At 40.2% G+C, this 16,146-nt stretch overlaps 1 protein-coding gene across 15 annotated transcripts in view; it reads right to left on the reverse strand.

Annotated features, from left to right (window-relative positions):
* Positions 1-1,767: 1,767 nt before the first annotated feature.
* Cblb (Cbl proto-oncogene B) overlaps positions 1,768-16,146 on the reverse strand; it is a 167,065-nt gene continuing 152,686 nt past the window's right edge. For 13 of the 15 annotated variants that reach the window (NM_001437715.1, NM_133601.2, NM_001437714.1 and 10 more), the window contains 2 exons: positions 13,681-13,800; positions 1,768-5,363 (listed from right to left, as the gene is read on the reverse strand). In NM_001437715.1, coding sequence (NP_001424644.1) covers positions 5,104-5,363; positions 13,681-13,800 — 380 coding nt within the window. In that variant the 3' untranslated portion in view covers positions 1,768-5,103. Of the gene's footprint in view, positions 5,364-10,175; positions 10,246-13,680; positions 13,801-16,146 lie in introns of all 15 variants that reach the window. The other 2 variants (XR_015632574.1, XR_015632573.1) reach the window with 1 other exon arrangement.

Below are 16,146 nucleotides of genomic sequence, written 5' to 3' on the forward strand. Positions count from 1 at the left end.
CCACTACCTAAAGACTATACATGGACTGACCCTGGACTCTGACCTCATAGGTAGCAATGAATATCCTAGTAAGAGCACCAGTGGAAGGAGAAGCCCTGGGTCCTGCTCAGACTGAACCCCCAGTGAACTAGACTGGTGGGGGAGGGCGGCAATGGGGGGAGGGTTGGGAGGGGAACACCCATAAGGAAGGGGAGGGGGGAGGGGGATGTTTGCCCGGATACCGGGAAAGGGAATAACACTCGAAATGTATATAAGAAATACTCAAGTTAATAATAATAATAAAAAAAAAGAAGAATGTGGATTTGGGGACTTTGAAGTTGGAAAGCAGTGGAATGCTTTAACTGGGGCTTAATGGGCTGTCCTAGTGGGAATATGGAATATGGAAGATTTTGTTGCTAAGAGTGATTTGAACTGGACAGACCTGGTCCAAGAGGTTTCAGCACATGGCCTCGAGACTGGCTTTTTTTTTTTTTTTTTTTTTTTTTGGTATTTTGAAGAATATGGCCTGGATCTAAATTTAGCTAGGTGGGATCTTGCCCCCAAATCGCATAATGTTATCTCCTAGAACATAGGATTCAGCTCCATTCTACTTCCTGATTCCCCTTTAATTTTTAAAGCATATATTTCATATTTTTCCTCCCTAAGCTTGCCATGCTTGTTCAAAATGCTCTTCATGAGACTTAATAAGAGAACAAAGTCTCTGCTAGACCTTTTTGAGACTTAGTCAATGTAATTAATATAAATCTCTTTACCTTAGCCTCAGGTAGACTCTTCAGACAAAGGGCAAATACCAGACTAATGCAGAATGGGTAGCAGAGGAAGGTAGTTAATAGATATCATCTAAAGTCATCTAACCCTTCGCAGAAACAAGGATTATAAAGTAATGTGAATGCTTCTGTTTTATTTTGTTAAGAACCCATCTGTATAGCTATTGGTGCTTTCTTCCAATTTCTTTAACATCAATTGGTATTTAAATGGAGACACTAAAAGAATGTTTCCATAAGACATTACCTCCATTATAAATCTACAAATGTGTTTTCGATTGTACAAGGAATAGTTCTATCATGTTAGGCGTATTCATGACCTCGTTATTGTTTCATGTGGTCCTGAGGTATTATTTGTGTCAATTTCACAAGGGTGGATTGTAATAGCTATTCCTGGTTGTCAACTTGACTATATCCGGAATGAACTACAATCCAGAGTTGGAAGGCTCACCTGTGATCCAGATCTTGAGGCTGGGATATACAAGTTTATGACATGGATCTTGGCATGAAGATATTGAGGCATAGTGATATGAATCCCAGGAGACTAAAGTAAGGAGCTCTCTTGAATTCAAGGTCAGCCTGGTACAAAACAAATCCCAGATTTAGGCTTGGTGGTACACACCTTTAATCTGGGCCATACCTTCTGCTGGAGACCAACATAAGGACATTGGAAGAAGGAAGATTCACTCTTCTTCATCTGCTTGCATTTACTTGCTAGCACATCTGTTGTAATCTATTAGCCTTGAGGGACCAGGCAGTTACTAGATCCTTGGAACTCCCATTTACAACTGACCATTGTTGGGGAGTTGGACTACAGACTGTAAGTCATCATAACAATTCCCTTACTATATATAGACTATCCATAAGTCCTGTGACTCTAGAGAACCCTAAGATACCCAGATGGCTCTCTAATGCTGTTTCCATAGTCTATGGAAAAATAACATTAGAAATATGCTCTCAAAGAAATATTTGTGCTCACTTGAAAAATGACATACAAAAGGCATTTGTCAACATTCATTTTATAAAATACCTTAAAAGAACAGATAAAGTACTTGAGGTTACATATCCAGAATTGAAAAAGAATGAATAAAATATAAATTAATTGATCACATAGCTATTTTGCCACATTAGACAAGTTTTTAAAAAATGCATTTCAAAAACAATAAAAATAGGAACTGAGAAGAAAACTTTCTTTCTATTGCTGTCTTTTTCCGGAAAGTCTTCCTCGGAGCTCTAACATTTCAGGTTTACAGAAAGTACCTCCATCAATATTTAAAATATACCACATTTTGTTTCCAAATCAGTCCATTTGAGACATTTTAAAACCAGATGAAATAATTCAGTGCAAACTAAAGCTTCAAGTTGAAAATCCGAGAGGCAAAGTCACGTTCAAACTGCAGGAAATGCTTCTGGAACTGAACAATTAGAAAGTTCACATTATGAAGAACTCTTTGCATGTGTCCTTGGGTGTGCGAAATACTGAGTTAGCAAACAGACCTCTGGAGGCTCTGGCTAGGGCTCTGTGTTGTACTGTGGGCAGAGGGAAGGTAGAAAAGGGCTAATAATTTTAATTGTGGGTGCAAGATTAAGTTAAGCATCAAAATGTTGGGATCTGGGTCCAGAAAATTTGGCTGTGATAGATCAGATACCAAGAAGTTGGTGGTGGTTCGGATGTGGGGTTATGGGTTGGGGTGGGGGTGTAGGTGTGGTGGGTTAAAAGGAAAAGGAAATAGGAAAAAAATCCTCCAGAATTCTGGAAAAACCACGACTGGAATATCATTGGGGATAGATCCCGGGCAGAGGTTCCAATTAGCCGTGGTTTGTTTTAATTGTGTAGATTATATTAAATACTGGCTTAAGGGTAATTCTATTATCAAATCTTGAGCATTGGGAGGCACATCTCAATTTCTGGAAAAAGAGGGAACAAAGTATGGGACATTTCAAAGTATTAACTAGTAGTCCCTTTCCTAATGAAAAAGAGTTTGAACTACTGTTCTCAAACAAATTCTGTGAGTCTTTATGCTTTCTGTTTGCTCTGTCTTCCGTATGAGTCACAAGGTTCACTTTTCTTGATGAGAAAACCGGCAGTGGCTACTGTGTGGATGCAGCAGAGATCTTGGTACAATCCAGAAAATTATTTACACTTCCCTCCCTCCCTAAACCTCAGGTCCAAATCAACTGTTTGAGCACATCTTTAGCCTTTAAATTCTTGACGGAAATCTCTTGTGTTATGCGAGAGTGCAGGAGAATATGCTGTGGGTCCCAGTGCTCCTGTTGTAAACCAACCCCCTCGTAGTTTAAGGATGTTTAACAGTGTTAGGACAACGAAGGGGCAAACTTTGGGTTTTAGGCTATGCCGATTGTTGGCAAGTTGTGTGAAACCCCCCAAAAAACATAGCACTGTTATCTATCAGTATGACATCAGAACTTATAAAACAAGTAAAAAAAATTAAGAGCAGATAATAAAACAACAAAGAGCCAATTGTAAAAAGTATATTAAAAAAAAACCTTGTATTCATACCTCCTCCCAGGTATAGGATGTAAAAACATTAAAAAATCCCCCTGTGGTAGCAGAAGAAACATAGGGCCCTCTGAACAAACCTGACATATGCAAAGACTGTGATCCTCAAGTCCTGTCTCATCCCATGAAAGCCACACTGCAAACGAGTATGCTGGGCACGTTCCCCTTTCTGGGCAAACACAGCTGTGGACATGACTCTCATAAAATGGCAGCTGCATCGGATCTATCTGCTGTAGTATCTTGTCCTTTGTCAGGATGAGGGAGTGATTATCTGAGGCATCTCTGGGTGTGGAGTAAGGAGGGGTAAGAGACACCCATGCAACCTACAACTGAATCCATCTTTAGAAACTATCAAAATGTCGTGCAAGCATTTTTGCATGGAGATGGCTTTTATTTCCCCTCACACACTATTAGGGATGCAAAAAACAAAACAAAACAAAACAAAACAAAACAAAAGCAATCTGAAGGTCTAAAAGTCCTCGCATCAGTCTCAGAGGATTCATCCATCAGATTGGAGACATTTACCACCAAACACATATACACAAATAATATGGCGGAGTTCATGTGTGAAATTTTGTGCTTTCAAAGCCAACAAGAGTGCAAAGCACTTTACAGATGGTCAAGGGGTATCTGTAGATTTAAAGTGATACCACGGTTTCATCTGACTGGGACGGGCAACACGGAGCAGTCAATGAGAAAACCCACAGAGTAAACGGGACTCCTAACCTGACTGGAGAAAGGGTACGAAGAGTTTTGCAAGTAAGAAGGCCTGCAGTAGCAGTGATACATAACAGTCATCAGTGCCTTAGGGGCTCCCACACAGGGAGGAGCCAGGGTGATGTCATAACATAGAAAAGGGGCTCTCTTCCACTTGGGAAAGGCATGTATGTCTATGACCTTATCTAAAGGCATATTAACATATTTCGAGGCGGTGGCCCCCCTTTCCATCTCTCCTGAAAGTGATGGAGGCATAACTATCAGAGAATCTCATTACGGTCCTGTAGTACGGGCGCTGCCCCATTTTCTCCTGCATCTGTCATGGCACTCCTGGGCGGACGGGAGGGAGTGTACAGAAACCTAAAGGTCACAGAACTTAAACTAACAAGGGAAGCTCTTTTACAGTATATAAAAACCCCTTACAAAAGGCAGTTTATTGACAAATAAATGCTTTTTACATTCAGGTTTCCCCACCTCTCAACAGTGATGGTTCCCAAAGAAGAGACTCAGTAGTGAAGACCAGACCACATACATTTTTTTTCTTTTTCTTTTTCTTTCTGCATTAGTTTAAAACGATGAAAAATCAGGACCTCAGACTAGCATGCTGTGTGAATGAGAGAAATGAACTGGACGTGGACACATGAGGTGGGGCCCGGATAGACAGCAACACGAAGAGATGCTTTAGCTGCCAATGTGGGCAGCAGGGTGGGCATGGACAAACTTACAGCAGACCTGACCAACTCTGCCAAGGGCCTGTCAGGAACACAGTACAGGAATCAAAAACAGAGACAAACTGCAATTCTGCCAACGTGTAAACAAGGAAAGCATTTCACAGATTCAAAGTTCAAGGGGGAGTAAACGTCTTTAAATTATTTTCTCAGTTCAACCCTGATTTAAAAGTATGGCTAGCACAAACACAGAAGCTGCAGCGTGGGCATCCTCAGGGAGCTGTGGTACCAGAGAAGCTGGACTCAAGGCTGCCTTCTGGAGACGCCACATGAAAAGACACCATGGCTCCTGCATTCCCTCTCAGTCCTTCCGTCCCATACTCCTGGAATATTTGTTAACTGTTTTACCCTTTGGTGTTTGCAGTCTGGGCTGCTATAGATTGAGACGTGGCGAGACGGGAGGAGGGAAGGCGAATTCTCGAAGTATGCTCCTGGCCACTTCCAGGTTATTCTGGGCGATCTCTAAGGCTCTCTTCACCTCTTCAAAGGCATACCCCTCTCCCATGAGTTTTGCAATTTTCGCATCCACATTTTCCAGTGCCGCCTCGGGCCCATGGGGCTTTCTGTGATGAATTTCTGGTGCAGTCCTTCGGGGTCGTGGTTTGGGGGGTCTAGCTGGTGCTTGCGAACCATCTGTGGAGATTGTTAAAGACAATCTTTGAAACAGTGGGATAAAAACGAACACTATAGAAGGCAATACTGTTATTTCATTATGTTGGGCTAAATACTAGTTTTCATTTTCTCTACAACTATTTTTATTGGCTAGCTAGCTGTGGAGTGGAAAATGTTATTTCATTTTAAACTTGGAATGTGGTGGGAGAATGAAGTAGTTTGACTGAAAACTAACATACTTATTTCCTGATTCCATATTTCACTTTTCAGGCCAGAAAAGAGTTGCATTGAAACAAACAAACAAAGAACCCCAAACATCAGCAGCCAACGGTTACAGTGCAGAGGGGCAAGACCTGGTTAGTCACAGACTTTATCTTTCTCACCTGGGGCACAGACTGTGGCTGCTCCAAGAAGACAGGAGTTGAGAGGTTCCTACCAGCAGGATAAGCATCCCCTATGACGTAATTTTTAAAAACACCAAATAGTCCCCAAATGATCTCTGTCGCACTCATGTACTGGTGGAGGAGCTGTTCCGAGAAATACACTGTGGGGTTTCCTCCTCCCTCATTTTCCAAGTTACTATGCTGCATTTCATTTATACCAAGGAATAAGCCAACAAAAACAGCAGATGTTTGACTCTGTTAGTCAACAAACAGGCTGAACAAATTAAATGCGGCTTTGCTCAAGCACACACTTTAGATTCTGATGCAGGAACTTTTGCTCAAGAAAGTGCGAACAGAGAAAACATTGGGAGATTGGCTTATCGTTCAGGACCCGGACGGGAATTCATTCTTTTTATGCATGCTCTTAAATGTGAGCAGCAGTATGTGTAGATGTGTTCACGTCTGTGTGAGAGACAGAGGGTACACATGTGCCCACACTTGGTGGTCAGCTACCTCGGGTCAGTCCTTCCTTCCACCTCGTCTGAGGCAGAGACTCTTGTTCCCTCTGCATACTTCAGGCTGGATGGCCCACTAGATCCTGGAGGTTCTCCTGTTTCTTACTCCCACTTCACAGTAGGTAGCTGAGGTTATAGAGGCATTCTGACATAGCTGGTTTCAAATGGATTCTGGGGATCCTAACTCAGTCCCTTACAGCTGCACAAAACGTACACCATCTACTGAGCCACGGCCCCACCACGAATAACAGCTTCATAAAGTGAACCCAAGAATATTAGTACCCGTGAACATACAGGACTCTTGAGAACAAAGACATTAAGAAACATCAGAAGTAAACTGTGAAAGGGATAAATGAGTTTAAATAACACCTACAGAATACACTTTATCCAACAGCTGCAGGACCAACGTTTTATCGGAACAGGAAGCTTTCTCTAGAATAGTCCCGGTTAAGGCAACAGAGTGAAAGTAACAAAGTGGTGCCCTCTGTTCTGGTCGAAGTGGAATAGCATACGACTCAACAGAAAGACGCTAAAAATTGTTACAATTCATAGAAGCTGGAGATCCTTCTCAATAAGCAAGTGGGTTATGAAGAAAGTTGGGAGCCTTCTAAAATTCCTCAACACTAATGACAATGGAAATGCAATAGAGAAAACGTGTGAAATGTAACAAGGGCTATCCAAAGGTAGAAAAACATGCTATGAGCATCCTCACCTGGGCATGGCTGTGGGGACTGGGGGCAGAAACAGAGATACCAACCAACCAACCAATCAACCAACCAAGCAACCAAACAACCAAAAAACCAACCAAGCAAGCAACCAACCAAAAACCCCACAAGAAAACAGTCACCACCAAAGCAGCAACAACAAACAAACAAACAAACAAACAAAACCCCAAAACTCAAACAAACCCCGAACCCCTCAAGTAAATATGTATCGCAGTAATCTCCAATACTTAGAGAAGCAAGAACAAACTAAACCTATTGTAGTCTATGGAAGGAAACAAGAATTTCAGTGGAAATGAGTGCTGGAAAGGATTAGTAGAACCATGAACTGTTCTTCAAAAACTTAACCAGGATGAGCTTCCAGACAGGTTAATGGGGAAAGCAGGTAGCTTTGCAATCCCAGCCAGAGAAATGTGATCCTAGAGGTTCCTATGAGCAACCATCCGCTAACAAAGAGGAAACCCCAGAGATAAACACCAGTAGACGTGTAAAACAGGTCAAATGAACCCTAAACACACACGAATCTGAAGAGAACAATGGTGGTAATGAGATTGAATCACCAATGAAGTCTCTCACCGAAGAAGAGCCCTCGGTCAGAAAGCTTCACTGCTTAAGTTATCCACCTAGTTTCTTTTCAATGGATTTTCCTAATTTATCAGCATTGGAAACCTTCGAGAACCTGCACTATCCAACTTCCAAAACCAGACAAATATGTAGCGGCAACAGCAGCAACAACAACAACATCATTATACTTCTGATGAACACAGATATGAATATTCTCAACAAAGTTTCAAGGATTCAAACTCACTTAAGTCACAGAGATCGTTCGCTACTAGCACGCTGGATTCATCTCAGGGATTCAAATTTACTCACTATTATTCAAGTTGCTTGCATTCCCAGAGTTAAAAGATGGTTCAACATATGGAAATCAGTACACTGACAGAATGAAATATGAAAACCACATGACCATGTATGATCTCTGTAGATTCATGAGAAACATTTGATACCACTTAATACTTGGTTCTGATAAAACCCCTCACCACAGTATGAGTTAAGTACAACAACCCCTAGATGACACTGATATGAGTAGAGAGAAGCTGAAGCGTTCTCTCTGAGAACAAGGTGTCCATCGCCACCAGGTTATTCAGAACAGAACCATACATTTCAGAGTATCTTAAAGGGAAACAAACAAAAAGCCATAAAAATAAAAAAGGGAGGAAGCTAAACTGACACTTCTTGTGAATGGTTTTTGTGTGTACATGATTTTTGTACATAAAACCTAAGGAGTTTACCAAAACAGTATTAGTATTAATTCAGTGGTGTGGCAGATGGAGAGGCCACATACAAGAATTAGTAGCTTTCTACATATAAGCAACTCAATGGTATAAAACCCATAAAAGCTACAGAGAAAATATTCAGGAATGAACCTAAGGATGGACGTAAAAGGGCTCTACAGGTAAAGTTATAAACCAATAATCGAAGAAACTGACAGGAAAAACAATGAAAACTCTCCATATTCATGGAGTACGGATAAAATGTCTGTAATATATAAATTATGCTACAGATCCAAATCCATCTGTGGATTCACCCTGCAGTCAAGATAACTATGATTATATTCACAGAATGGGAAAAAAAACCTATATTCATATGAAAGCTCAGGGACATCAAACAAGCAAAACAACCTTGAACAGAAAGCAGAAAGCTGGAGGTTCCACACACCAGACTGCAGGATGCAATGAAGCCACAGCCACAGGACAGACGTGGAGGCTAATGGGACTGAGATTCAGAACCTACCCATCTGCTGCCAACTAGTTCTTACACAGTCACTAAAACCACACAACAGGGAAATGGATGCCTCAGAAATGGTGCTGGGAAAATCAAGTATCTCATGAAGAGAAATGCATGGGACACCCCCATGGCACAGCTCTAAGAAAGATCTCCTTTCTTACCATTGGTAGTTACATTGTGTTTCTGAATGTGAGTGTTACGCTTGTGCAGTTCACAGAACCACAACTAAACAGACGAGATTCCCTCTGCTTCACAAATGTGAGCTGCTCAAGAACCAAGACTGAGATGCTGAGGGGGATTGTCTGATATAAACGGATGGAACTAGAAAGTATCATCCTGAGGTGACCAAATCACAAAAAACCACACATGGTACGCACTCACTGATAAGTGGATATTAGCCCAAAAGCTCAGATTACCTAAAATACAATCCACAGACCACACAAAACTCAAGAAGGACGACCAACAGAAGTGCAGATACTTTAGTCCTTCTTAGAAGGGGGAACAAAAATATTCACAGGAGGAAATATGGAGACAAAGTTTGCAGCAGAGGCTGAAGGAAAGCCCATCCAGAGACTGCTCCACAAGGCAAGCCAGCCCATATACAGCCACCAAGCCCAGACAATATTGCTGATGCCATTAAGGGCATGTTGACAGGAGTTGACAAAGCTGTCTCCTGAGAGGTTCTGCCAGAGCATGACAAAGGCAGAAGTGAATGCTCACTGCCAACCATTGAACTGAGAATGGGGGTTCCCAATGGAGGAGTTAGAGAAAGGATTGAAGGAGCTGAAGGGTTTGCAACCTCATAAGAACAACAATACCAACCAACCAACCAGAGCTCCCAAGGACTAAAGCACCATTCATAGAGTAAACATGGACAGATCTATGGCTCCAGCTTTATATGTAGCAGAGGATGGCCTTGTTGAGCACCAATGGGAGGAGAAGCCCTCGGTCCTGCCAAGGTTCAATGCCCCAGTGTAGAGGAATGTCAGGGTGGAGAGATGGGAAGGGATAGGTGGGTGGGGGAAACCCTCATAGAAGCAGGGATAGGGGGATGGGATGGGAGTTAATGGACGGGAAACTGGGAAAGTAAATAAATAAATAAATATCCAATAAAGAAAAAGAATAGAAAAAAAAAGGGGCATCAAGAACTCAGGTAGGGACTCTGCTGAGGTCCTGGGGCACTTACTGCTTCAGTGCCTTATCCGGCTCTGCTGTCACTGCTGTCCCTTCATGGCCTTCCTCTGAGTTACTAGAGAGGAGGACCACGAGTGCTTTAGCAACCATTGCTACACGAAGGGGTGATTTTTGATCATGTCCTAAACTGTTTTCTTTGGCTTGGCTACTGTGGGAATCACGACACAAACTTCACTAACAATAAAAGAAAAATATTTGCATAACTTACTAAGACTGTTAGAATCAACTTACATTTTATTGGCTGATACTTGTTGATGTGAGATGCTTGGCAGATTAGTAAAACATGCTGTTTTTCTTTAATCTATAAATTAAACTTATTTCAGTTGTACACATTTATTTATATTTATATATTACAATTTATGTTTAAAGTATATAACAGCATATATATTATATAAATATCATTTGTGTACCTATATAAAGAATTATGTATAGTATACATTGTATATTAAATAGTCTCATTGTCTCATTTCTAGTTTCCTAAAGTAGTTATCAAAATTTCTATCCTATAATAAATGTTTAATAAATCAAATATTTTTTTTTTCGGAGCTGGGGACCGAACCCAGGGCCTTGCGCTTCCTAGGTAAGCGCTCTACCACTGAGCTAAATCCCCAGCCCCAGAATAAATCAAATATTATATAGCATGTACATAAGTCTGAATATAGACTATAGTAAATGAGTACAATTCTTGGAATAAGCATGACTATTCTTTGGTTAGTAATTTTCTTATGTTTCTTATGTTCTATAATACTTAATAATTAGAAAAAATAACATGAATTCAACTGAATAAAGGATGAACAAAATCTTAAAATATATTACCATCTTGTTATTCACATAAGCACTGTCAATTAAGTTGGGAGCCTATTTCCATTGTGATGCTGAATTTCTACAGTCGTGGACACTGTTTAATCAACAGATGAGTTTTCAGTGAAACATGAACACATGAAAAATCCTCGTATAAACTGTATTAGAATACACAGAATGCAACATGTGAGACTGTTCAGATCTTTGAGGACCAACCCTTCAGCCCTGAGATTTTAAAACTGGAGCCATGAAGGTTCTCAAGCCACATTAATTACTAGGTGCACTGACACTGACATTTCCATTGTGGATTCAGAACTAGGTGCTAATGGCCTTTGGCCCCATCACCGAAGGTAATGAAAACACAGCTCTACATCTTGTGTGAATGACAACCATGGTTTCCAGCTGAAATCTCCAAAATGATTACTAATATGTTCAACAGTGCTTCAAGTTTCCATTGAGCTAATAATAGATGAAGCACCGCGGCTCATTCCCTTATAACAACACCTCCTTAATTTGTCAGTATACTCAGAAATAAGATCCTTTCACGTGAGTCACGGATAAATTAGCATTGTTTCAAGTCCTTGAAGTCCTTTAACTACTAATGATATGAAGAATCCTTTTCAAGGGTAATGCTGCATAGAAGAACACGCATTATGGAATGCTTAAGGAATTCAAACTGCAGCACAATATATATTAAGAGAAAAGCAGCATCACGATTTTGTAAAATTTACATGTAACTATTAGTGACACAAGCTATGTGTAAAATACTTATATAAAGAATAGGTCAATTACTGGCAAAAGAAATTGTTGCCTCAATCCAGACATATATGCTTTTAAAATAAGCCAGTGAAATTTTTATGTTTTTGTAAATGTTTTTATCACATAATTATTTGATAAAATACCAATGGCAACATTAACTTTTTTTTAATCTATAAAATACCTCCTTTGAGAGGAATGAATGCACCTGAAGTGCCTTGTAGCTATACAGGTGTACTTGCACACACAGTGTTTTAAAAGGGGAACAAAGAACATCATTTTTACATTGATGAAACTATTTTTGAATTCTTTAGAACTGTCCTTTCATAGTTCATTGACGAGTAAGCTACAATCAGTTATTTATGTAGCTCTGAAAGATGATTGACATTCATTTCTTTTAGAATTCACAACCGCACCAGAATCCCTGTTAGGTCATTTAAAAGGGCCTTGGACAGAACAGATTGTGAAGGCCCATAGCATCTAGGTAGGTTTTAAATGAGAACACCTAATCCAGAGGCTGGTACAGATGTGCCCCTGTTTAAAAAAATTGTGTGTTATTGACGGCTTGACTCACAATGTGCACGAATGCCTTTATTTAATGGAGCTGGAGGTGCCAAATACATGATTTGAAGTCAGATGTGGCACTTTTGCCAATACTTCAACATCACTTCAGTGATGGCTTTGCTTTCTTATGTCATGTGGGGCTGGCAGATATTTTCCCTTCTTGATTTCCATGTGTTGTCAGCCTGTTTTACTTGGAACTACGGTCTACACATGGACAGATCTGAAAGCTCTGAGAAGCTAGACGTGAACAGGAAGACAACATGGACCAAAACGTGAGAGAGTTAAGCTTTTTTTGTGCTTTCCCAGGTCATATACAAGTGTTAACACCTTTAAGATTTTAGAGGGAATTCTGCATCTCCTATATAGCACTGTGGAGAAACTACACTGCTGATAAAACTCAAAGCAGCTCACTTATTCAGAGGGCCCCACTATGTGAATATTACATTTAACATACCTTCTCTTGTCCCCATCAATATACTCCTGTGTTGGGCATCCAGGAGGATAACAGAGACACAGCAATATACGGTCTCGTTGTGTCTCACTTAAATGGTTTGTTTGGAGACAGGGTTTCCCCAAGTAAGCCACACTGGTCTTGGCTTTCCTACGCTATTGTGTATCTCAGTCTGCTGCTAAACATGGTACAAGGTTCCCCTCAGCTTCTGAGTGCTAGCACTATGGCGGTATGACCCTATGTCTGGCTCTTGTGTGTGTTCTTCGGGCCTTTATAGTGGCTAAATAAGTTGTGAGAGTGGAACTCTCAGGAAAGGGATTAATATTCAGAGAAAAAAGGCCTGCAGCTCACTACACCTGAGTGAGAAGACGGGTCCCTATGTAGAAGGAAGCAAATGCTCATCAGATCCCAGTGCCTGGCACTTTTTCTTGGCTTTCTGAGGCTTCAGAATGTAAGAACTGAGTATTTGTTGATTAGCATGTAGCTTGTGGTACTCACTCTAGCAACCTGAGATGGCAGTCCTTGCTTCAGTGTTAAGGTACTAGCAGAAGAGACAGACAAATGAGTCAAGCAAATGAATGAATGATGGAATTTGGGATAATGACAGGTATTAGGAAGGATATATGTCTACAGGGAACACTGTCTTAAAAAACAAACAAAACTAATAGCAACTAACCAACTAATCAGTCAGCCAGCCAACCAGCCTCCCACCCACCCGACCATAACAGCAAAAGGAGCAACAACAGAAAGCCCACAAAAAACAACTAACAGTAACATGGTTTGTTACTGATAGGAATTTTAGAGTCTTCAGTCTTAATGTGAAATTAAACAAACAAACAAAACAACAACAAAACAAAAGACCAGCATAGGCAGATGCTCAAGGATATCGTTTGGATTTCTCAAATCTGGTTGCAACAGACGGAAGTTAAAAGAAAATGCATTCCCAAACAAGGACTGAGCTTTCCGACTATTCACACATAAGGTCAAGCCTCGCTTTTTCTTTCTCTGAGGTAATTTTCTGGGTACTGTTTTCCTAACATACGCTTTACAAGCCGAATACACAGGATAAGGAAAGTAAGTGAATGCTGAAGTCGAATGCACGAAGGGCGGAAGCTACAGATCAAAGGGCGCTGACAATGCTGTTACCGTTCTCAGACGACTCACCGGAAGATGAAGGGAGCTGGTCATAGTCCTGGGAGGCTCTGTTGGATTTGACACCATCTCCTGGTGCTCTCCTGGCCGGAGGCAATGGAACTTGGCCACTTGCTGGGTCAAAAAAGGGATCTGAAAAATAAAGAAGATTCTTTAATTAAAACGATGATCCCTACTGGTTGGCTGAAGAGAGAATACTGGGAACTTTCTAAGGACTGTAGATTTTGATAATGAATTGGCTAACTAATTTCATGAGCAGTAATACCCCAATGGACTGTGCAGTTTTCAAACTCATTCATCTGTTCAGTTTAGAGCTACTCCCTTACATCCAAATTAAGAGTCCGGTTCCTTCTTTATCTTTTCAGATCACTTTGCCTCCTCTTCACTCAAATTTCTATCCCTAACTGCACGTCAATGAATGAAGGCTGATGGGAAAGAAGCATCAAGGAAACACTGCCCACTCTGCCTTAGGGGAGCACTGCTGGACCACTCGACTCCTGACGCTGACATCAAGATAAATCTGTAAACAGACCAGACGCTTGCAATTCTTAAATGAATTAATGTATGTTCAAAAATCTGTAAATAGAAGGTATTTCTTACTAACTACACTATCTTGGAAGTCCCAAAGTATGTTAAGACCAAGTTCTTGGGTTAGCTCATTGAATTCAACTGTGAAAAAATACACCATTTCGAAAAATAAAGTTTGAATACAAAGTAAAAATGTACTCTTTCATATTTTGTCATGTAAATTTATGAAATGTGAATTGTAGACCAAAAAATTATTTCACTATATGTTATGGTGTTCACCAAGTGGTACTAAAGAGACAATGGGAGTGGACCACAGGCCTAACCACTTTAAAATTGGCAGTACATGGGCTTAAAGCCTTAGCACGCACTCTTGTCTGAGTAGAACAACATTATCTCTGACTTCTTTGGCGCACTAATAATTTAGTCACCGCCTCCACCGTCATGTTTTCCACATCTATTTTCTTCTGCTGGTACCATCTGTGAAATTGCTCCAAGTTCCTTGGAGGGCAGGATTTTCCTTACTTACATTGTATCTCCTAACTCAAATACAGCAACAGGCAAACTGTTTGGCAATTAGCTTGCTCTTAATAAATCCATACAAACACATACTTTCCATAAAGGAAGATAGATTATAGGTGTATATAGTTTGGCTATAATTTAGTCCATTGGTTATTCATTTGAATTTGGCAAAACAAACAGAATCTGATCTGATTATTTAAGAAGAATTGACATGCTTTCAAACTTGCCTATTTTATACTATTATATTATTTTTATTTATACTATGTATTTTATTTATACTATATATTTTATTATATATTATTTATACTACATTATGTATACTATAATATATACTAATATATTATTTTATTTATACTGTAATATAGTATAAAATACTATATGTTATACTAATATACTAATATCTCACTAGAGCATGTGTTATTTAAAGCCATTAGCTAATTACTGTCTAATTTTCTTTTCCTAGAGCAACTGTCACTAGCTTTATCCTGACTTCATACTATCTGTACTTGTTTATTCCACCTTATAGGCCACTTACAAGCTTACTGGGCATCTCTACATTATTTCTAGACAGCAACTGAAAACTTAAAAGAATTAAAATCCGGATATATATTAGTATTATAAATCGACTACAAAATATACAATTGTAGGTTTTCAATGTTTTTCCCTTAAATCATTTTACCTAAGATGGGACTGGATACACTAAATTATTTAAATCAATAGCAAAAGCAGTTAGAGTCTGTTCCTTCATGTGTCCACCTGGCTTCAAGCTAAGTTGCTCCTGGTAAGGGACAGGGAGAAGGGGGATCACTGCTGAGAGCTACTGAATTGGAGCTACTGTGTCGGGGAATGACGCTACGGGGAGTAATGACTACAGAGTATTATAATTACTAGCTGTCCTCTGAGAAGGGAAATTTGAAAATCAATAAAGCTTTGCTGAATTAAATCCTTTTAAAACTAAGTAAGGCCAATGTCCAAATTTATGATTAAAACACAAATTGAAAACGCTGCAGCCAATGTGTGATTAAATAGTAATATTTTTTTTTCTGAGAATGTAATACACACAATGTGTTCAGTTTGCTAAGAAGCAATGTAGTCCTGAGTCTAATGTACAGCATAGGCAGGCCCTGCCTGACTCCTTACAGCAAATCCCCAGAGGCTGTGCTGAGCAGAAGAGCGTTTAAGGAGTGAGTGCAGCTCTCGCCCTTGGCCTTCTCACATGTTATCATGGTGGCCTCCGCATAGGAAGGACGCAGCAGTTGACATCATTCATGTGACTCCTCTGTCAACCTCGCAGATGGCAAAAGCTGTCTGAGTAGCCCATCACTGATGAGGTCTCACAAGGGTTGAGTAAATTATACCCACCGTGTCCTTCTCCAGGGTGGGGGCCAAGCACACGGGATTTCTTTGAGTTTTACCTATACAGATGTCTGT

This window comes from Rattus norvegicus, chromosome 11 (genome assembly GCF_021556685.1).
Source record: "Rattus norvegicus strain SHRSP/BbbUtx chromosome 11, alternate assembly SHRSP_T2T, whole genome shotgun sequence".
Taxonomy (NCBI): Eukaryota; Metazoa; Chordata; class Mammalia; order Rodentia; family Muridae; genus Rattus; species Rattus norvegicus.